At 42.3% G+C, this 24,581-nt stretch overlaps 1 protein-coding gene across 10 annotated transcripts in view; it reads left to right on the top strand.

Moving 5' to 3' along the window:
- Window positions 1-24,581, top strand: part of LOC138761237 (calcineurin-binding protein cabin-1-like) — a 200,181-nt gene that overhangs the window by 55,470 nt on the left and 120,130 nt on the right. For all 10 annotated transcript variants that reach the window (XM_069933028.1, XM_069933032.1, XM_069933027.1 and 7 more), the window contains 4 exons: window positions 3,967-4,132; window positions 12,438-12,574; window positions 18,486-18,703; window positions 21,099-21,177. In XM_069933028.1, the coding sequence (XP_069789129.1) occupies window positions 3,967-4,132; window positions 12,438-12,574; window positions 18,486-18,703; window positions 21,099-21,177 (600 nt within the window). The remainder of the gene's footprint in view (window positions 1-3,966; window positions 4,133-12,437; window positions 12,575-18,485; window positions 18,704-21,098; window positions 21,178-24,581) is intronic.

The following is a 24,581-nucleotide window of genomic DNA, read 5'->3' as shown; positions in this document are numbered from 1 at the left end:
ACAACTTGCACCTTTTAATGCCTTTAAAGTATTTAAGTTTCCAAGCCACCTCATGTATAATCTGAGAAAATCTGTAAAAGGAGGAATCTAGGTGAAAACCTTGGTGAAAGAGGGAGGGAGGTGCGGATATGAAAGTTTAGTGAGCCAAACCCAAGCAGGGTGTCTAGATTGCTAAAGACCACTGTGTGTGGGGTGAAAGACATGAGTAATGCCCAATAGACAAAGTGGATGAACCTCAAACTACCTGAAAATGTATGGTGAAAAGAAGGCCTTTTGAGAAGGCCAGCTTATCTTTCCATTGCTTGCTTTATACCATCACAGGTTAAGACACCTCAGCTGTTAATATATACCTGTAAACAATATGGGTAATTAAATAGATTGAGAGAAAATTGTTATTCTGTTCTGGAAAATATCTTTCTTTTCTACTTCTCTTATGGACAGGATCTTTTCCATGCACTAATGTAAGGAAAATGTACAGAGCGGCAATAATTACTGGACTTCAAGGGATTATGAAGGATCCTTCTCAAATTCATCTGCCTTTTAAAAAAAATTGTCATAGAACTTTGGTCCAGAATAACAATTTATCTATGATTCTCATCAATATATCCAACCTAGATGTTCCTGGAGTGCAAACTGAGGTCAAGTCATTACTTCAACTCTGAATCTTAATGTTTTCAGTTCTGCCTTCAGTAAGTTTCCTGCAGAAGTGGAGTTAATCCATATGGAGAACTGGAAACTATAAAGTCAACACCTCTATTATAGAACTAAGATCACCTGAACCATAGCCGTTGAGTTGCTGTATCCAGGTGACCTCTGACTATCATCAGAAACTAAGCTCTAATTTATTGTTGATTCTTTCTCTGAGCACTAAGCATCCAGAAAACAAAATTCCTTGAATAATCTTCTGTGCACGACACTGCTTCCCCTCCCTCCTCCCAATAATAAAAATTCATGATGAGACCACTTTTTAGTATCCTGCCACGTATCTCTAAAACCATCTCTCAATATTGGATGGCGTCAATGACAAAATCCACCACTGCATCCAGTGTACCAGAGCAGGCTCTGGCTCCTGGCAATAGAATTGCAGTCTATCAAGCAGATGTGATCCGATCCACCTGTATTTGACAGGGAGGTCATACAATGGGCACCTCAAACACTTGAGATGTATCACTGTTTCGTCAGCCAAATCAACTGGCAGTACAAGTGCTTGCTGCTAAACTGGCTCTTGACTCATGGGGAAGCCTGGCACGTGCTTAACCTGTCAGCAAAGCATTCAGAAGGCACTGAACACTTCAAGTCTCTATGATAGGAGTAACTGGAGGCCAAATAAAAAGCAGTGGAGAAAACATATGACAAACCAAAAATCCATCCATCTACCCCATTTGCCTTCATCCTCTGCATCTGCAGATCCTCTACAAGACCTATGAGTCAGCAAGTTTTCTTTGACTTAATAGTAAACCAAATCAGATCCTTGAAAAGCTAGCCAGTTGCCTCTCATTATAATTCTGCAATCCTGGAAACATCAAGACAAATCTCTACCTTCTCTGTTGATATTGCCATACTTCCAGCAATTTGGAGGTCATTACTGTACATTCCATTCTTGCTGCAACCCAACTAGGATTTTCTTTTGGTCTGGTCTTGTATTTCACACTTTGAATCATAACAAGATTCACCTTCACCACTTTTCCTTCAAAGCATCAGAAAGGCAGGTATTGACTGAACTCCCTCCTCTCTTCAACCACGTTTTTTTATTCTGCCACGTGTTGTAAATCCCTTGCTTTATTTCATCCCAAAACACAACACAACACCTCATTGTGATTGAATTCTATTTTCTGCTTTGTTGCCCACCAAACCATTCCATTGATTTATTTCAGTTGTCTATCATCTTCATTAGTGCACAGGTAGCAAATGCAACAACTAATCCATGCAACTACTGAGAGGGTTATGGAGCTGGATGAGATTCTGGATATAGGTGGAGTGGAGGGATCTGAACATGAAGATGTGAATCTTAACCTACATCTTCACCTGTCGGAGCATTCACAATGAACAAACAGAAAGAGGTATACAATCCATTGATCATTGGGGGATCAGAGGTGGAGAGGATGAACAAATTTAAGTTCTTGGGGGTCACTATCTTGGAGGATCTTTCCTGGACTCAACACACCAATGACATTGTGAAGAAAGTACTTCAGCACCTCTACTTCCTCAGGATTTTACAGTGGTTTGATATGACACCAGAAACCCTGACAACTTTCTACAGAAGTGTAGAACAGCTGAATCACAGTCTGGTTTGGGGACACCAATGCCCCTAGTGTAAAGCCCTCCAAAAGGTAGTGGACACAGCCCAGGACATCACAGGCAAAACCTTCCATGCTATTGAGAACATCTACAGGGAATGCTGCTGTTGGAGAGCAGTAGCACTCATTGAAGACCCACACCACCTAGCACGTGCTCTGTTCTCGATGCTGCCATCAGAAAAGAGGTATAGGTGCCACAAGACTCGCACCACCATGTTCAGGAACAGCTGCTACCCCTCAACCATCAATATCTTCAATGACAAACTTAATTAGAGACTCATTTAAGGATTCTTGTGCACTTTCTTGAATTTCTTTTTGTTCTCTCTGTATTGTGCAGTCAGTTTTACATTCATTATCTGTTTACAGTTCTTTGTTTACATATTGATGCTGTGTACAGTTTCTTTGCATCTCCAATTAGTGGTAATTTTGCCACGCCTGCAGGAAAAAAGAACCTCGGGGTTGTATGTGATGTCTGACAATAAATCTGAAATCTGAAAATATGAAATCTGAACATCTTGAGAAATTTTAACTGTCAGACACTTGGAGGGATCTTTGACCAACAATAAGTAAACCAATAAAAAAAACAAAATGCTGGAGAAGTTCAGCAGGTAAAACAGTGTCCTTTATAAAGCAAAGGTAAAAACCAACGTTTCAGGCTTGAGCCTTTCATCAAAATATGAGAAAATGCCCACAGGTGTCTGGGCCAAAGAGTGGAGATGATAGGTAGAGAAAGGAGGGAGGGGACAGCAGCATTGAGGGGGAGGAGGGATGGCTGGATGGGTAGAAGAACTGGAAAGACTGAAAAAAGGGGAAAAAAAGTGAGCGTTTAATGCACAGTCTGAAAATAAGGTGTTGTTCCTACAATTTGCGGGTGGTCATGGTAGGATAGTACACAAGAGCATGGACAGACATGTGAGCATGGAGTGTGACTTAGAATTGAAATGGTTGGCCACTGGGAGGTTGCTGTGGCTGCAAATTGTGCAGAGGTGCTGAGCGAAGCGATCTCCCAGTCTGCGACCGGTCTCTCCGACTTAGAGAATGTCACAAAGGGTGTACTGGATGCAGTAAATAAGTTGTCTGGATGTGCAAGAGAAGTGTTATGTACAAGAGGAGATGTGGGCGCAAGTGTTGCATCTCCTGCAGGCACGGTGTAAGGTGCTGGAGGTGCAATGCGTGGGGAAGGATGAGTGCATGAGGGAATCGTGGAGGGAGCAGTCCCTGTGGAAAACTGAGAAGGAAAAATGTGTCTGGTGGTGGGATCCTTTAGTAAGTGCTGGAAATTTCAGCAAATAATGTGTTGGATGCAGAGGCTGGTTGGGTGGTAGGTGAGGAGGAGGGGAATTCTATGTTTGTTGTGCCTGGGGGTGGAGGGAGCCAGGACAAATGAATGGGAAATGGAGGAGATGCGGGTGAGGATAATAGTGGTGGAGGGGAAGCCACGATTGTGGAAGAAGGGAGGCATTTCGGAAGATCTGGTTGACCACCACCACTAGTATATTGTAAAAGCAGTTGCTGGTAATCAAGTATGGCTTAACTTTTCTGTTGGTTCTGAGAACATTTATGTAAAGTGTGGTATGATTGATGTAGCAACATTTTTGCCATTAATACTGAAAAGATGTCTTTGTAAGTAATTTCCTGATGTTTTCTGTTGAAATAAATTTGAAAACAGACTCTTTGATCATGGACAAGACAAAAAAAGGCTCGAAGAGGAAGCGGATTGCTGATGAGGCTGGCGAGCCCGCTAAGAGGCGCTCTGCTCGAGTGAGAAACACCAAGTGTAAAAAAGAAGAGAAGGTTGACTTTCAAGAACTGCTTGTTAAGTTCTTGCCCTCAAGGTAAAATGGCCCTTTTAGTGAAAGATATTGATATTTTAAATGTTCTCAGTGCTGTATTAGTTGAGCAGAGGCTGACCCAGTAATTTGTGTGCCACAAAATGGAATTTACTCCTGCTTTATATGCCTGTTTTTCTGCGGACATGTGCTCATTCTATATTAATGGCCAATAGCTTCTATACAGTCTTGCAATCTGGAGATCCAGAATACGGCGACAAGGAATGTTGTAGGCAGCTGGACATCTCACTCTTGTGACAGCCTTATCCTCCAGCATGGAGTTATAATCTCTCTTTTACTGTTTAATCCACAGTCCTTTGAAGCTGAGTTTTAACAACATTCCAAAGAACAGCATTCTGTTAAGTCTTTTGGCATATCTAATAAAATACACCAGATTATGGTTTTACTTGTAGTTCTTTGCTTAGTTCATAATTTAATCTTTTCCTTTTTGTGTATATATTCATTATGAATCTCTTGCAAATTTAGATTAACTGTTCTCAATTAAACTATCATTAATGGCACAGTATTACAGCGCCAGCTAACCGGGTTCAAATCTGACTCCATCTGTAAGGAGTTTTGTACATTCTCCCCGTGTCTCCGTGGGTTTCCTCTGGGTGCTCTGGTTTAGTCCCATCCTTCAAAGTGTATGTGTGTTGTAGGTTAATTGGGTGTAATTTGGCAGCATGGGCTCATGGGCTGGAAGGACTAGTTTCCATGCTGTATGCCTAAATTTAAATTTTGTAGAATGGTTACCGTGCTGTGTGCCCAAATTTAAATTTTGTAGAGCGAGTGAAAGAACCATGCAGAGTTGAAAGTGAGTTGAACCAATGGACTTTAATAGAACTCTCGCATGCGCTTAATTCCCTTGGAACCCGACGACGCTTGCAACTCCTGTGAAGTTTATGACGTCAGCCGCTAGGCTGTGGGTTTGCCCTGCATTCAGAGCTCTCACAGTCAGATCTGCCATGGACTTTCCCGTGATTCCATGAGTGGGTTCACCTGTTTGCATGGGTGAGCCACCACATGATCCTCCCCCCCCCCCCCCCCCCCCCCCCCCCAACTGGCATTATGAGGTGTGAAGTCAATGGCCAACATCTCTTGTTCGTTTGGGTGGCCAACCTCATTGATATGTGGGAATGGCCTCGTCACAGGGTGTTCCAGGTCTAGGTACACTGGCTTGAGGCAGTCAGTAGTGAAGATCTCCTCATGGCCATTCACATCAAGGTCACAGGTGGTTCCAATCTGATGCACCACCTTGTACGAGCTTTTGTACGGTACATCACTTTGTGGATGAAGACATAGTCACAGTTCTGGAGGTTCTTAGGGACAAAGGAAGGAGTTGGGCCATAGCACGAGGTTGGGACAGGAACTAGTGTTCCTTCCTTCTCTCAGATTCTTATGAACAAAGCCATGAGTGTTTCCTCTGTGCCACAGGTCACTGGCACAAACTCACCTGGAACTGTCAGTGGAGCGTGATATACTAACTCTGCTGAAGACATGGCTAAGTCTTTGGGAGCTGTGTCAATGCCAAGAAGCACCCAATCTGGGCCTTGGAGACACGCCATCAAGGCTGACTTCAGATGCCAATGGAAATGCACTACCAGGCTGTTGGACTGCAGATGATAGGCTATGGTGTGGTGCAGCTGGGCCACAAGTCGCTGTTCTAGGGTTGACCATAGGCTGGATGTGAACTGCACCACCCTGCACCCCCCCGCCCCCCAACCCGGTCTGAGGTGATGTTGGCAAGTAGGCTGAAATGTACAAACCCAGTTTTCAAAGAGGGCTCTGGCGCAGAACTCTTTCGATGTGTCGGTGAGCAGGTACGGCTTCTGGCGGCCACCTGGTGAACCTGTCGATCATGGAGAACTGGTATCATGCTCCCCAGGAGACAAGCAGCAGACCGACGATGTTCACATGTTCACTTGCTCAAACATCCTGTGCATCAGCTGGAAGGATTGAAGGGGGGCTTTCATGTGCCTTTGGACTTTGGAGGTCTGGCAGTGTATGCACGTCCTGGCCCAATACCTGACCTGCTTGCGTAGGCTGTGCCAAGCAAATCTATCTGCCATCAGTTGGACTGTAGTGTGTCAAAAATGCGATGCTCCAAGTGGCTGGAATGATGGGCCAGGGTTGGCCGGTGGACATGTCACAGAGGAGATTGCTGCTTGTTGGGCTGATGGGGATGTCCTCAAGTTGCAGGCCCGAGATTGCAGTGCAGTAGACTGGCATTTCTTTGTTTAGCTGTTGTGCCTCGGCGAGCACTGCGTAGTGCAACCCCTGGGGACAGAGAATGCACCGAGTGGATGGAGGTGTGGTTTTTCCCAGAGATGTGTTTGATGGTGGTGGTATACTCTTGAGAGGCATGATAGATGGCATTGCTGCTGTGCTGACCATGGATCTGACACTTTGGCGAATGCAAAGGTGAGGGGTTTGTGGTCTGTGAAGACTCTGAACTCCCGTCCCTCCAAGAAATACAGGAAGTGCCAGATGGCGAGGTAGAGGGCGAGCAGTTCTCTGTGGAATGTGAGTGGTTTCTATTGATCCTCAATTAGTTGTTCCAGCACGCTGCCGACTGCTGAGTTGGAAGCATCAACCGTGAGGGCTGTGGGCACATCCACCCACTGGTGTACCAGGAGGGTGGTGTTTGCAAGGGTACCCTTGGTCTGCTCGAATGCCGCTACTGACTCCGTGTCCTGGGTGATTTTCTTGGCCTTGCTGGAGATCAGGCCGAACAGGGGTTGCATGATTCAGGCCGCTGATGGTAGGAATTGGTGGTCAAAGTTGATCATGCCCATGAACTCCTGCAGGCCCTTGACATGGCATACTGGGGAATGGCCTGGACTTTCGTCAGCAAGGGAACCGCTCCATGCCGGTTGATGCAGTGCCCAAGGAAATCGATGGCTGACAGTCTGAACTGGCACTTTGTGGGGTTGACAGCCAGGCTGTATTCACTCATGTGATGGCAGAGTTAACGCAGGAACATCAAGTGGCTGGCGATCAGGATATCATCTAGGTAGATGAAGATGAAATCCAAGCCACACCCCACTGAGTCTGTGAGCCGCTGGAATGTCTGTGCTGCATTCTTGAGTCTGAAAAGCATCTGTAGGAACTCAAATAGGCCAAATGGGGTGATAAGGGCCATCTTGGGGTAATCACTGGGGTGGATGGGAATCTGGTGATATCCGCGGACCAGGTCGACGATGGAAAAGATATGTATCTCATGCAAATTGGCCATAAAATCCTGAATGTGGGGCACTAGGTAGCAGTTGGTTATGGTGGCATTGTTGATACTTCTGTAGTCCCCACATGGCCTCTGGCTGTCTTGGGCACCACGTGTAGCGGAGAGGCCCATGGGCTGTCTGAGTGCCGGACGTTCCCCATCTCCTCCATTTCTTGAATTCCTCCTTGGCGAGGTGGAGTTTGTTGGGTGGGAGCCTGCATGCCTGGGCGTGTATGCTTAGGGGTGTCGGTGGATAACTGTGGTATAATAATGGTCTGGCAAATTTGTTATCTGACAAAGTCATAGAGTCCAGGTGTTACTTAGCTTCACCAAGCGATAAGGTCTGGAAGGTCTTGGCATTCACTAGGTGTCGTTCCTTGAGGTCCACGAGGAGGCAGGAGGAAATCTGCACCCAATAAAGGCTGCAACACTGCTGCCAGCATAAATGACTAGGGGAAATGGCTGGAACTGAACTGTAGTGGGATGGTTCACATGCCATATGTGTGAATACTGCTGTTGTTGGCAGTGGTGAGCACTGGTCTTGACTGTCAAGGCGTGGGTGTCATGGCTTGAGGGGGGCAAGATGCCCATGTGCCCTCTGCCCCTGTGTATACGAGGAACTTTCGCTTGAAGTGTTGGTCCCATAAGTAAAGAAAGCTATCATGGTGGCCAGCCACCATAGCCATTAGCAACGGCCAGCCCTGTCATTTCCTGGAAAAGAACAGGGTGGGCGGCAATGGTTAGCTCCTCAACCCCAATGATCTGAATTGGGGTTGCTCTCTGCTGGTTGGTGGCGTGGGGAAGACCCAGCCCTTAGGGCGTGATGCAGCAACTTGGTCAATGGAGGCCCCGCCATGCTGCTTGGTGTGACACAGGATATTTGCATGGGCCACTACTTTGCGTGGGTCTCTGAAATTGTCAGTGATGAGGAGGCGGACATCTTCTGGCATCTGCTCAAGAAAGATATCTGTTCAAACAGCAAACATGGCTTATGGGTCTGCTCGTGGCAATATCTCTTTCATTGTCTGATAATGTGCAGTCGCCTAGGCCATCCATGTGGAGCAACCGCGCTGCACACTTACGGAGGGAAAAGCCAAAAGTACAGATCAGGAGTGCCTTGATTGTTTCATACCTATCCGCCCACAACCATTGGCTGGTGTAGGAAGTTGATGATGTGGCCTTGCTGTTTCCTGGTCTAGTGAACAGACCACATAGTTGTACTTTGTGGTGTCCGAGATGATTTAACTGACGTGGAATTGGGCTTCAGCCTGTTCAAACCAGACCTGTGGCTGTGAGGTCCAGAAAGCCAGCAGTTTCAGTGAAACTGCATTTTGAGTGCTTGGGTCGGTCATTGTTAGGTCCAAATGCCGTTTGGACCATCAGGGTCACCAATGTGGGTGCACAAGGCGTGCAGTGAGTCAAAAGTGAGTTGAACCAACTGACTTTAATAGAACTCTTGCACGTATTTAAATTCCTTGGAACCTGATGATGCTTGCAACTCCTGGGACTTTTATGATGTCTGCCACTAGGCTGTGGGCTTGCCCCGCACTCAAACCTCTCACAATCAGATCTGCCATGGACTTGCCCGTGACTTTGTGAGCCAGTTTGCCTGTTGTGTGGGTGAGCTGCCACAATTTGATCAAATTGTTATCACCTGTTTCTCAGCAAGATTTCATACCCTCTTTCTCACTCATGGATAACTAATTTTTTGAAAGTGAGAATTGGATTTTGTTTAAAACAACAATCCAGTAATTTTGCAGTCATCAATACTGAAACTAGCTGTTTATTCCAGATTTACTTATCTGATTTTAGATTCTCCAGTTGTCATTGCTGGATTAGTTTATCAATGTTCCATGAGAATGCATGCACCCTATCCAATTGCATTTTATAACAACCACTCTCTATTTCAGACAAGACCTGAAGATCTCTTTGCACTTTTACTATTGCTACTATATCGTTCTAATAGCATGGCAACTAGAACTGTCCACAATACTTCAAAAATTATCTTACCAATGTTTTGTGAAGCTGCGTTATGATGTTCCAACTCAATGTCTCAATCTACCAAGTGCCTTCTTCACTACCCTATTCATCTGTGCCACCACTTTCTAACTGCATGCACCTGTAGGCCCCTCTGTTCATCTTGTCCAAAGGACCCCTCAATTAATCTGTGTGTCTGACTACTTTTGACTTCTTAAAATGTATTGTGGCATGTTTAGATTAAATTTTGTCTGTTGCCCCTCTGCTCATCTTTCCATCCTAGCAATATCCCACTGTATCTTTAGTTAACTTTATGCTATCTACAGCTCTTCCAATTCCATTTTGTCTACAAAATTGCCAATCTATATTCTCATAAAGGTCATTAAGGACAACCATAACACACAGGAACAGAAATAGGCTATTCAGTTCATTGAGTCTGCCCCACCATTTAATAATAAGCAGGTCCCTTTTCTCCCTTAGCCCCACTGCCCATCCTTCTCATTATCCTTTGATGGCCTGGCTAATCAAGAACCTATTAATCTCTGCCTTAAATACACTCAATGATTTGGCCTCCTCAACTGCCTGTGGCAACAAATTCTACAGATTTGCACCCTCTGACTGAAGAAATTCCTCTGCATCTCTGTTCTAAGCCTGAAGTTGTGCTGTCTTGTCCAAGACTCTCCCACCATGGGAAATAACCTTTCATCATCTATTCTGTCCTCATTCTCCTAAATTCCAATGAATACAGGCCAAAAGCTGTCAAACACTTCTCATATGATAATGGTTTCTTTTCTGGAAACTTCCTTGTGAACCTCCTCTGAACCCTCTCCCATGTCAGCACATCCTTTCTGAAATGAGGAACCCAAAACTGCTCACAGTACTCCAAGTGAGGTCTCACCAATGCCTGAGAAAGCCTCAAAATCACATCCCTGCTCTTTTTTATTAATTTATATATATATATATATATATATATATATATATATGTATGTGTGTATAATATATGTGTGTGTGTGTGTATGTGTGTGTGTGTGTATGTGTGTGTATATGTGTGTATGTGTGTGTGTGTATGTGTGTGTGTATATATATGTGTGTGTGTGTGTGTATATATATGTGTGTGTGTGTGTGTGTATATATGTGTGTGTGTGTGTATATATGTGTGTGTGTGTATATATATGTGTGTGTGTGTATATGTGTGTGTGTGTGTATATATGTGTGTGTGTGTGTGTATATATGTGTGTGTGTGTGTGTGTGTGTGTGTGTGTGTGTCTATATATATATATTTTCTTTGGCTTGGCTTCGCGGACAAAGATTTATGGAGGGGGTAAAAGTCCACGTCAGCTGCTGGCTCGATTGTGGCTGACAAGTCTGATGCGGGACAGGCAGACACGGTTGCAGCGGTTGCAGGGGAAAATTGGTGGGTTGGGGTTGGGTGTTGGGTTTTTCCTCCTTTGTCTTTTGTCAGTGAGGTGGGCTCTGTGGTCTTCTTCAAAGGTGGTTGCTGCCCGCCAAACTGTGAGGCGCCAAGATGCACGGTTTGAGGCGATATCAGCCCACTGGCGGTGGTCAATGTGGCAGGCACCAAGAGATTTCTTTAGGCAGTCCTTGTACCTCTTCTTTGGTGCACCTTTGTCACGGTGGCCAGTGGAGAGCTCGCCATATAACACGATCTTGGGAAGGCGATGGTCCTCCATTCTGGAGACATGACCCACCCAGCGCAACTGGATCTTCAGCAGCGTGGACTCGATGCTGTCGGCCTCTGCCATCTCGAGTACTTCGATGTTAGGGATGAAGTCGCTCCAATGAATGTTGAGGATGGAGCGGAGACAATGCTGGTGGAAGCGTTCTAGGAGCCGTAGGTGATGCCGGTAGAGGACCCATGATTCAGAGCCGAACAGGAGTGTGGGTATGACAACGGCTCTGTATACGCTTATCTTTGTGAGGTTTTTCAGTTGGTTGTTTTTCCAGACTCTTTTGTGTAGTCTTCCAAAGGTGCTATTTGCCTTGGCGAGTCTGTTGTGTATCTTGTTGTCGATCCTTGCATCTGATGAAATGGTGCAGCCGAGATAGGTAAACTGGTTGACCGTTTTGAGTTTTGTGTGCCCGATGGCACATATATATATGTATATATATATCTATATATCTATATAGATATATATAGATATATATATATATATATGTATATATATATATATATATATATATATATCTATATATATATATATATATATCTATATATATATATCTATAGATATATATAGATATATATATATATATATATATCTATAGATATATATCTATATATATATCTATATATATCTATAGATATATATATATATATATATATATAAACAACAAAGGTCCCAGGACTAATTCTGGTAGATTGTTGTACCCTTTGAGTTGACCCAAATTGTTGACTGACCATATCAGCCCATGGATGCTGCCTGGCTTGCTGAGTCCCTCCAGCTTCCCTATTCACTTTTTCTCTATTTAGGTCCTATTTGTCATTTCATCTGGTATCCCTTGTGTCTCAACCTTTTGGACTAGCCTAGCATCTGAGACTTTGTCAGTAGCTTTACTTAAGTCCATTTAAAGCATGTCTACCACACATCTTGCTTCAATTTCCACATACATTTCCTTAAAGGAAACTCTATCAGATTTATAAGACACGAGTTATTTATCCTCTGAGCTTCTCACTCCTATCATTCCACTCAGCTACTTTTTCAAATGCGCGATGTATGAATGAATGTTTTTGTGCATTTCACCAGGATCTTCCTCCTTCAACTTGTACTCGTGACCCTTTTTAATTGACATATTCCTCAACACTTTGGGATTGTCTTGCTTTAAACACTTGTGTCATGTAAATTTAGCTTCTCCTCTAAAGGGCAAGGTAATCAATTCAAAGTGGAGATTGGCAGACAATTGAATTACAAGGGGAGTTGTGATTCTGTGGAGAGTGGCACAATTTGTGTTGAGACCAAGATCTGATCTACCACAATCTTACTGAATGGGGTTAAGCTCAAGCAGTCAATCAACTCCTCACATTCCAGCTTTTGCCTACAGTACTACTTCTATAGTAAGACAGACTTTTCATGCTGACTTCTTTTCTCCTACTAGGCTGAAGAGGGTTGAATTGGACGATGAAGAAGATGCTTTTAGCACCTTTGAAGTACAGACAGAACTGAAAAAGGAAAGTCAACAACTAATGGGCCCTTATAGAATGCAATTTGATCCTTCATCTTTCATGGAATTTGGTAGGTTTTCATCTCAAGGTTTCATCAGGGAACTTTCCAGTTTTCTGCATAATCACTGTTGATCACTTTTTGTCTCAGCACCCTAATATCCTCTGGCTTGCACTGTCTATCAACCACTCATATTCACTCATTCCATGTGAATTCAATTTTTTATGGTCCTTATATTCTCATCAATTCCTCTCAGATTCTTTAAGTCACCTGTTCCTCTGGGGAAACTTCCTAGCTATATAACCCACATATTTTGGTAATGAAACTACAGCATCCATTTCCCAGTTTTTTTTCAATTCTTCACCATTCTCCAATTAATGCAGCAAATTTTCACAAAAAAAATAGCCCAGATCTTAAAATTATTTCTGATATTTTTATGATGGAAAAAGTAATATCTGTATTTCTTCAATATACATCTGGGTGAGCCAAACCTGAGAACACCTCACATTCTTCCTAGACAGCCTTAAATCTAACGGCATAAACAATGAAGTTTTCTACCACCATTGTTTCCATATCTTCTTTACCAGCACCTATATTTTTTTTTCTGTCTCAGAGACTTCTTTTCTCTTCCCTCCTTCAACCCAATGATTTCTCTCTCAACCTGCCTCTCCATTTCCCGTCCTATGATCTGTCACCTCTTCTTCCCCACCACCCCGATTCTTTTATCCCCTTGTGTATGTAATTTTTCCTATTTTATCTTGTACTTGATAAAAGGTCCTAACCTGACTGATCTGTGGATGCTGTCTGACCTCCTGAGTTCCTCCTGTAATTCTAGTATCTGTAGCGTGTGTTTTTCTTTCTCCCCCACCCCCCTCCCCACTGGCTCTGTTTTAGCCATCATATGTTGACATAGCTAGGCAACAGCTTAGTTTTAAAAAAAATTCAGCCGAGTTTCAAATCAAGCCATCGCCTTGATCATCTTTGCCTCTCTATTTTCTGACAGACCCTTAACCCTCTGACATTTATCCTGCCTCAAGTTTGGCCTTTTGATCATATTTGAAATTAATTTCTTCACCATTGACATCTGCAACTACAGTTTCTTTGAATCTAAACTTTGGATTTTCCTCCTTAATCGTCTCTGCCTCCCTATTTTATTTCTTCCTTTAAGACACCTTGTAAAGCCAACCTTTTTCTTTAAAATTCCATTTATTTATTTATTTGGGGGGGGGGGAATGTACATAGTAACATTTTAAATATACAATATCTTAAACTTTTTCTCACAAACACAACAAACAAAAACAAAACCGTCCTCTCCCTCCCTCCCCCTCCAAACATACAGATCCGTTCACCGTCAGAGCTTGCATATATTTTAAGTATATAGAGTACACTTGGGGAAACTGTGTTTTTGCATCCATAATAGTTACTTTTATACTCTTTTTCCTTTTTATACTGTATCTGGGCCCCTATGTAGTCCAGGTATGGCTGCCAGACCTTTACAAAATTTTCATATTTATTCTTTAAGCTATGTGATTTTTTTTTCCATAGTCCATCATTCTAGAAGTAGAGGGGAGTTGGGCTTCCAAGTGATCGCGATACATTTTTTTTGCTACTGCCAGTGCTATTTTTATAAATGAGATTTAATATTTAGTCAATTTGTCATTTATTTCCATGAAATTACCTAATAGATATAGCTCCGTGAAGGCCACATGTTATCCTGGTTAATTTTTCTGCGATTTCTTGCCAAAATGGCCTCACTTTTATGCATGACCACATGGCAGGTAGAAAAGTTCCTGTCTCAGTCCTACATCTAAAACATATCTCTGAAATTTCAGCTTTTGATCTGTGTAACTTTTGTGGGGTAAGATATAATTGGTGTAAAATATTATACTGAACCAGTCCATATCTTGCATTTATAATTGATGTCATGTTGTCCTTACACCAATATGACTATCCTCTTTCTGAAATCACCACACCTAAGGTGCGACTCCCATCTTTTCCTTGACCTCTGCAACCCTGGTTTTGCACTTTCGCTCTGGAGAGCATGGTACATTTTTGTTATAAATTTGGATGTATTCCCCATCCAAACCGTTTGTTCAGTTTCACTAATTTCAGGTGGGGTTAACATTGGTCCTCATATTTCTCGTAAGAACGATCTTAGCTGGAGAAAACAGAAGGTGGTCCCATTGGCCACTCCGTATTTGTGTTTTAATTGTTCAAAGGACTAAGAATTCCTTCCATGTAACTGTCCATAATATATCTTATTCCTTTGTCATAACACAAATTTAATATTCTATTGCCCATGTTCATAAGCAATAACATTTTTACACAATGATGCTTTTATTGTATCCCTACTTTTTTCCTATACATTCATTAATTTCCCATGTTCTAATTATATGTATCAGAATAGGGTTATCCATCTTTTTCTTTAGTGATTTGAAACTCCATTTATAGATAAAGTCCTTTACTTCCTCCTCACCCATTGAGTACATTCCCATCTGAATCCAAGAGTGGGGGCTGTCTTCCACAAAGAAGGCTGTGAGAAATCTAGCCTATGCAACTAGGTAGTATTTTTAAAAATCTGGAATCTAAGTCCTCCCAGCCCATCGTCCTATGTCAGTTTTTCCAGTGCAATTCTTGGTACCTTATTATTCCATGGGAACTGACTAATATGGTTGTTTATTAGCTTAAAAAAGTGTTTGGGTACTGGAATAGGCAGCTTTTGGAAAAAGGTATTGCAGTCTTGGCATCACTTTCATTTTGACACAGTTAACCCTTCCCACCAAAGTAATCGGTAAGTCCCTCCATTTCTGTCGGTCTCTTTCTATCTTCGCAAGAAGAGCAACTTAATTTAGTTTATACAGATTTTACAAGTTATTGTCAATTGCTGTTCAAAGATATTTTATTCCATCTGTCTTCCATTTAAATTTAATTCCTTTTTGGTATCTTTCATATTCAAAATTTGTTAATAGTATTATCTCATTTTTATCAGCCTGATATTCATCCATGTAAAACCTACCTTTTTGACCAAGCTTGAGGCTACCAATCCTAATAGCTCCCTGAGTGGCTTGGTGCTAAATTTTATTTATTCTGGATATTTTACATTTGTTATACAAGTGCAAGTTATGCTGCAGCTTGATCTTTTGTCATGACAAATAGCTTGTTGCTATTACTTCATTTGATCAGGAGTTCGGAATTTTGGAAGGTTCCTTGAAACAGACTCAATTCTCAGAATGCCACCAATAATGTGTATTTGAAGATGCCAATTCTTAGAAATTTGTGTAACTTTACTTATCTATTGATTGGATTCAAATAATGAGAGCTCAGAGCCAATGTGTTTCCAGAGGGTGAAACATAATGAGAGCATGGTCAGGCAAGGCCTTTGATAAGATTCTGCATGGCTGGTTAGTCTGGAAGAATAACTTGCATGGAATCCAAGGTGAGCTGGTCTGTTTGGATTCAAGACTGAAGTACGGAGGCAGATGGTTGTACAAGTTGTACCTCTTTAATCTGATGACGTTGGGACCTTGCCATTGCTGAGCACAGAAAATGACGTAAAACAGAAATTTACTCCTAATGGAACCCTCATGTAAACATATCAAAGGTAGAACAAAGCTTAAAATAGGAAATAATAATGTGGGGAGGCACAGTTAGTGAAGCAGTTAGCACAACACATTTACAACGACTGGGGTTCGAGTCTGTGCTGTCTTTAAGGAGTTTGTACTAATGGCGGCAGATTCAAACGTGCTGGACCATGGGAGTTTCCAGACCACAGAGGACCAGATAAGAAAAGTACAATCTGTAGTGGAGGGATGTTTTTCTGATTTGAGGCCTGTGTCCAGAGTTGTGTCGCAGGGGTCAGTACTGTGTCCACTGCTGTTTGTCATCAATATTAATGATTTGTATTGCATAGCAATAACTTGATTAGTAACTTTTCTGATGACACCAAAGTGGGTGTAGTAGACAGTGAGAAAGGATATCAAAGTTTGTAACAGTTGAGTAGGTGGGCCAAAGAGTGACAAATGGAATTTCACACTGTTATTGTTTCAGGCTGTAAGGAACCACTAAGTTTTTACTCAGCTTTTTTTCCCTCCCTCTCATGTTTATAGAAACTTTTACCATCTGTTTTTACATTCTTTGCATCCTATTCTCACTGAATACTAAACTGCTCCCAATCCTTTGTCCCCACTGCTCCTTCTGGCCATTTTTTATTTCTCCTCTGATTTGCTATTTCTTTTGTAAGCCATAAATGAGCTACCTTTCTTGTTTCATTTTTATGCCAGAGAGGAGTGAACACATTTTGTAATTTGTCCAGCACTTTTTAACAGTTCCCACAATCAATCCTTTAAATGACATTCCCTTCAAATTCTCTCACTCTCCATGTTAATTAAGAATTCATGTTTTGGGACCCAGACCACAAAATTGTTAATTGATATTTTTTCTCATTGCACAATATTCTGTTTAGGGTTGTCTTTTCTCAGGTTAACTCCTGAACTCTTTGATCTTAAAATGTCATGGGTGCACTTCAGAAATTCCTCCTTTAGAATATTATTATGAATTTGTCTTGCCCAATCTATACTGTATGTAGATGATATTCACCCATTATTATAGCTGTACTCTTCATGAATAACACTATTCCCAATATCAGCACCACTGAGGGGGGAAAGAGGATCAACGTTGGTAATTCTTGAGATTCCATATTGGGTTTCTCTGAGCAAATGTCCTTTGTCACAGTTGTACTGATACCCTCTTTGATAAACAGTGCTTCTCTGCCTCCTTTCTTCTGCCTGTCTTTCCTAAATATTAAATATCCCTGGCTTTTCAGTTCCCATCCTTATTCTTCATAGGGCCAAGTTGATGAAGGGCTCTCGCCCAAAATGTTGGTTATGTATTTTTTACCTTTGCTATATAAAGGGCAATGCTTGACGTGTTGAGTTTCTCCAGCTTTGTGTTTTTACAAAGGGCTAAATTGCACTTGTTTTCTGCTCTTTGCATGGTTAAATTATCTTTCTTATTGTGAGCACTCCATGTGTTGAGAGGCAATGCCTTTAGTCTGTGTAAATTCTCCGCGACAGTACCAGGCAACATCCTGATGAGAAAATAGGTTCTCATTCTGCGATACACATATTTGTTGGAGAAACTCAGCAGGACATCCAGCATCCATCAAAAGTAAAGGGTGTCCTTGTCTATTGCCAAACCAAGGCCACCCACAACTTGGAGGAACAACGCCTTGTATTCCATCTCTGGGTGGGGGGATGGTTAGTTGATGTTTCCAGTTTGAGCCCTTCATCAAGATTGAAGCTGCAGTTGGATTCACTTCTTGTATTGCTGCGACTCTGATTTGTTAAATAGCAACAGAGAAGGTTCCCATGGGGCTCTGTAACTGGACCTTTTAATTAGGATGATTAATGATTCCAGGGACCTTCTCCCACTCAGAGAGCTGCCTTTTACATTTATTCAGGCACCTGCCTTTATTTTTAATTTGGGGAATAAAAATAGTAAAATGAAGGTACCAGTCAGCTATCTCCCCTTACAACGTATCACTCTTTGAACTGGAATATCAGTTTTGGTTCTCTCTCAGTTATTACTGTGTAACCTGAAATTTCTCACTGCAAGTGTCCACTGCTGTTTGTGCCCCTTCTATGGCCTTTCCTTGCTCTTTGGTTTTTGGCTCCACAGGTCAGCCACTATTCGTGCCCAAGAGGAGAAAGGAAATACAGACCAGTCTTCAATTTCATTTCCTCTTCGACTTATTTTGCTTGCAACCTTTTTGTTTGTTTTTCAAACTTTGCAGCAAGTACCAACTTTGCCCCCAGGTCTCAAAGTGGCTTTGAATAAGAGTTGTTTGACTGATGAATTTCCTTTTGTCCTCGTGTACATTTTGCATTTTATGTTGATGTTTCTGTGAATAATGTAATGGAATGAAATGGGCTTTATGTAATGTACATTATAGAATGTATGTTATCCTAGTTTTTTAAACCAACAGAAAAGCAAGATGTTCACAGGTTCTTATTGAACAATCTAAAGAATGGAGGGATACTGGATCTGATGCTAAAATATTTAAAGGTACTTGGTCAGAAGTTCTTGGCAAAATGGCCACCAAGATTGGCGGAGGTTGTACTTTCAATCTACAACAGTTGGAGAAAGCACTGCAGCAGTCTGCCTAATCCTATCCTGAGAGAGTGCAGCAACCAGCACATCAAGGTACAGCTATGAGGCTAATAATCATAAATACTTTTCAATTTTGTTTGTACTATATTGCCATCAACAATTTATTGCAATACCCAAAAGTGCTGGAAAAACTCAGCAGGTCACACAGCATCCATAGAAAGTAAAGGGTAACCTTTGTCAAGGTATATGCAAAAGGCAGACAGGCACCTGAATAAAAAGATGGGAGGAAGGGGCAGGGGGAGGAACCACAGGCTAACAAGTGTCATAGGTAGATACAGGTGGGAGGGTAGAAGAGGAAAAAAAGCTGAGGAGATGGGGGAAGGGTAGCTCTCTGATAGGAAAAGGGAGGGACTGGCAAGTTGGAAGAAAGGAGACCGAGGGATAGGGAAAGAATCAGATTTGGGGAAGAGGTTTAATGGAAATTGAAGAAGTTGATGTTAGTGTTGTTTGTTTGGAGAGTACCCAGATGGAATTTGTGGTGGTGTTCTCGGTTAGGTAGTGCAAGAGGCCATGGATCCCATGCGTGTCTGCCTGTGACCACCTTCTTGCGTGTGTCTGCCTATGATCACCTTCTCGCGTGCCTGCCTATGACCACCTTCTCGCGCGTGTCTGCTTATGATCATCTTCTTGCACGTGCCTGCCTCTGACCACCTACCCACCTGTGCCTGCCTCTGAACACCGTCCCACCTGTGCCTGCCTCTGAACACCGTCCCACCTGTGCCTGCCTCTGAACACCGTCCCACCTGTGCCTGCCTCTGAACACCATCCCACCTGTGCCTGCCTCTGAACACCGTCCCACCTGTGCCTGCCTCTGAACACCGTCCCACCTGTGCCTGCCTCTGAACACCGTCCCACCTGTGCCTGCCTCTGAACACCGTCCCACCTGTGCCTGCCTCTGAACACCGTCCCACCTGTGCCTGCCTCTGAACACCGTCCCACCTGTGCCTGCCTCTGTACACCGTCCCACCTGTGCCTGCCTCTGAACACCGTCCCACCTGTTCCTGCCTCTGACCTCTCCAACCAAATGACCTCCAATTTCCATTAAACCCTTCTCCTGAGTCTCTCTCTCTTTTACTATCTGTCTCCTTTCCTCCAGCTCCAGCCCCTCCCTTCATTCTCCTTTCAGAGAGCTATCCTCTCCCCATCACTGATTGGCTTTTTTTCTGTTCTATCCTCTCACTTCTATCTAACTATGATCTCTTGCCTGTTACCCTTTGCTCCTCCCCCCTTTCTTTTTAATCAGGTGCCTGCGTGTCATTTGCTCATAACTTAACAAATGGCTCAGGCCCGAAACATTAGTTGCTCTTTACTTCTTATAGATGCTGGGTGGCCTGCTGAGGTTCTTTTTTTATGGTATGTATTGCATATGACCCAGCATCTGCAGATTTTCTTGTTTAACATTAATGATTTATTGTTTTATTTTCCTGGCATCTTCTGGAAACTGCTTATGAACAGTTTCAGCGAATGCTGCTGCTACTTCAATACAGTAAAACCCTGTTATCTGGAATTCAAGCAATCAGCAAAAAAATCATGGAAAGTAAATAGATAAAAAATATGGAAGTTTAAAATTGATGAGCCTTGCTGTTAGTTCACCAATCACACAACACAAGCAACTGAGAAGGTTCCCATGGGGCTCTGTAATTGGACCTTTTAATTAGGATGATTAATGATTCCAGGGACCTTCTCCCACTCAGAGAGCGGCCTTTTACATTTATTCAGGCACCTGCCTGATTCGTACTCCTACCTTGATGAGGAGCTCAGGCTTGAAATGTTGGTTAAATAACTTTGCTTCCTATGAACGCTACCTGACCTGCTGAGTTTCTCCAGCCCTTGTGTATTAAATTACAGTCGTGTTGTCTGTAGACTTTCTTGTTTAACTCCACGAACTCGCACTCCTCCAACTCTCCCTAATCCCTGCCACTTCTATGCTCTCCCACCACTCTTTTTCTGTGCTGTCTTGCAAATTTACATTCATTTTAAAGTATTTACTTGAGGGTCTTTTTAACGACAGTTTAGTGCATTATTTCCACATAAATGGTTATTCTCCACTGTTCAAACGCTCTTTAATTCAAATCAATCATAGTGAGAAGTATATCCATTCTTGATAATTTATTAGGGTTCAACAATGATCACAGATTATGGATTATGAATATCATCAATGAATAACAATATAGTTCAAACACATGTTTTCCAAAACCTGTTATTGCTCAATAAAAAGACTAAAATTAGGATAACGTTTGGAATAATATACTTGTATGACCGTGTTGAGGCTGCTTAGCATTTAGTCAAATTGAATGTGTAACTGAGATGGGCAAGACAATTTTCAGAGACTTTATTTTCATCATTATTTAATAATTAACTCTGCTATGCATTTTGGGTTTCACTTTCTTTTGCATTTGGAAAGTTAATTTTTCCTGCTTGTCTTCAGGACATGATGGTGATGTGCCTGGTTTGTATGGAGCTGCAGCTCGATCAGTGGCTTCTGACCAAGTCCAAAAGCACCACAGGTATGAAGCATTTAACTTCAAAGATTTGGTTTAATTCACAGTAATAATGGATTATTGTCAAAGGGATTTTCCTGCAATTTATAATACGAGCTTCATTGCTGCTTTTACTGTTTGACATTAATTCATCAGGAACCAGCGGTGGCTTGGTTGGCACAAAGCTGTTACAGTAACAGTGACTGGGGTTCAAATCTGGTGCTGTCTGTTTTCCCCGTGTCCGCGTGGGTTTCCTTCGGGTGCTCCGGTTTCCTCCCTCCCTTTACAGGGGGATGTAGGTCAGTTGGGTGTAATTGGGCAGTGTGGGCTTGTTGGCTGAAAGGGCCTGTTATCGTGCTGTAGATCTAAATTTAAATTTTCTGTTGTACTATTTGATCATTGTTTATTTCTGCCTGATAGGTGGGACCTGACCCGATAGATTTCCTTTTTAAAAAATTAAATTCAGAGGGACAGCATGGTAACAGGCCCTTCTGGCTCTCGAGCCCATGCTGTCCAAATACATCCATGTGACCAAATAACCATTTAATCCCCAACGTCTTTGGAACATAATAGGAACCTGGAGGAAACCCACTCGAGTCATGGGGAGAATGTACGAACTCCTTCCAGGTGGCGCTAGATTTGAACTTGGGTCACTGGTGCTGTAGTAATGTTGCGCGAACAGCTTCTCTGATCATTTTCGCCATTCCCTCTGTAAATTATGTGTTTGATTTTATAATCATGTTTTCTTGTTGTATTTTTGTTTATCAAGTGATCAACTCTCCTGCATTTAGTCTTCATGAATACTTATTTCTCTTGAGCTGGCTAGACCTTGTGGTCTAAAAATGTTTCCCAATCCAATCATCTAAGCGACTTTCACTGGTGTAGTCTAAATTCCCATCAACCTTTTCCAGTATGGATAAACTCAAGATTGATACTATGACATATTTTCTCAGTTTTCTTATTTCTTGAGAGCTTTTCTTCAGTTGTTGATAATCATTTATTCAGCTTTAACATTTACAGTGTCGCCTGCATTCACATAATCCCTCATGCATTTGGACAACCATCATGAACAATTTAGAGATACATGCGCACTTTTTACGTGAAGTTAGTTCCTTTATCACTGCTGCCCAAAGTTTGGCAAGCAAATAAAACTGTGTGCAATGAGAAAATTGAATAAAGATTGCTTAGAGCCATCGTTATACAGCATGGAAATAGACGCTTTGGCTCAACTTGCCCACGCTAATCAAAATATCCCAGCTGCTACATATCTCTCTAAACCCATTCTATCCATATATCTGTCCAATTTTTACACAAGTATTTCAATAATACCTTCCTAAATCATCCCACCATTCTCTGTTTTATTTTTAAGTTACCCCTCAGGTTCCTGTTAAATTTCTCCCTCCTCACTGTAAACCTATGTCCTCTGGTTACCAATCCCTTTACTCTGGGCAAAAGAATCAGTGGATCTGCTTGATCTATTCCTCTCATGATTTTGTACATCTCTGAGATTACCCCTCATCTTCCTGCACTCCAAGGAATAAAGCCCTAATTAGCTCATCCTCCCTGTATAGCTCAGGCCCTGAGACCTGGCAACATCTTAATAAATCTTCTATACACCCTTTCTAACTTGACATCTTTCTGCTAGCATGGTGACCTAAATTGAACACAATACTCCAAATGTGGCCTCACCAATGTTGGCAACATGACCTCCCAACTTCTGAACTCAGTAGCCTGACTGATGAAGGCCAAGGTGCCAAAAAGCCTTTTGACCACTCTAACTACCTGTGACATCACTTTCAAGGTACCACTCCTAGAACCTTCTGCTCTACATGACTCCTCAGGACACTACCATCACACGTTGGACCTCCCAAAATGCAACACCTCACATTTGTGTTGTCCCCTGCCAACCTGTCCAGCTGATCAAGATCTTGCAGCAACCTTTGGCAACTGTCTTCATTATCTATGCTTCTGATATGCAGCTATGCAAAAAAACTTGCTCATAATTGCCTGTTTTAGTTATAACACTTCAAAGCTAGGTCATTAACTGTGGAAACGTGTATATGTTCCAATCTGCTGTAGAAATGTGAGTTCTATTGATGGCCTCATATTCTTCTCTACAAGGGGAAACTACAAGGGGAAACATTCTCTCTGCAATATACAAACGTACTGGAGAAACTCAGCAGGTCACGTAGCATCCATAGGAAGTAAAGGGTGACCTATACGTGACGAAGGGCTCAGGCCCGGAAAATTGGCCACCTAGATGCTGCATGACCTGCTGTGCCTCTCCAGCATGTTTGTGCATTGCACCCGACCCCAGCATCTGCAGACTTTCTTATAGAAACATTCTCTCTGCTCCAAAACACTTCATTTTTTTAAAGTCCTCCCTTGAATTCCCTCTCAGCTATATTTTACCAAGAAAAGAAACTCTGTCGTTTCATGCTATGTATACCCCAGTATTAGTCTAACCAAGTTTGACACCAGTTCAGTATACAACCCCTCTTTTCTTTTTGTCCCTCAATGTGTAAATACTAATATTTAATTTAGTGTTTTTTATTTTGTAACCTTGCTAACTTGTGTCACCTTTAGCAATTAGTGCAGGTATTCTCTCTCCATTAATTCCTCCGCCTCACCTGGACTGGTGTGCTCAAAGAAGTGAATCGAGTCTCTCTTCCATCTAAAATGCATTGCCTCACATTTATCATTTGCTGGAAATGGATGAATTGAGTTACAGGCAGTGACAGGATGGGGTCTGTTTTCATTTCCTGGAGTGTGAGAGGCTGAAATGTGACCTAATTGAGGTTTATGAAGATATGAGGGGTGTTGATAAAATGAATGCACAGTCTTTTCCCAAGCATAGATGATTCTACAATGAGAAAGCATAGGTTTAAGGTGAGAAGGGAAAGATTTAAGAAAGCCCTGATGGGGCAACCTTTCCACTCGGAGGATGGTCTGTATTTGGAACAAGCTGCCAGAGGAAGCTAGAAAAAAGGGTACAATTTTAGTGTTCAGAGACATTTGATACATGGATAGGAAGCATTAAACATCAAGCACCATCATGTTGAGCACTGGTGCACCCTCAGGGCTGCATGCGCAGCCTGTTCAAGCTGCTGACCCACAACTGCAATGCCAGATCCACCTCCAACGGAGTCATCAAGTTTGCAGATGGCACAACAGTAATTGGTCTAATCAGTAACAACAATGAGTCACACAACAGAGAAGAAGTAGAAAATCTCATAATATGGTGGAAGAATAACAACCTGAGTCTCAAAGTGGACAAGACGAAGGAGATGATTGTTGGCTTCGGAAGGATTAGGAGACCACCCTCCACTACACATTAATAACTTGGTAGTTGAGAACATAGAGAGCAGAAATTTCCTTGGAACTCACTTAACCAGTGACCTATCCTGGACACATATTTCACTTGTCAGGAA

This window comes from Narcine bancroftii, chromosome 4 (genome assembly GCF_036971445.1).
Source record: "Narcine bancroftii isolate sNarBan1 chromosome 4, sNarBan1.hap1, whole genome shotgun sequence".
Lineage (NCBI taxonomy): Eukaryota > Metazoa > Chordata > Chondrichthyes > Torpediniformes > Narcinidae > Narcine > Narcine bancroftii.
This window is presented reverse-complemented; position numbering and strand designations above follow the sequence as displayed.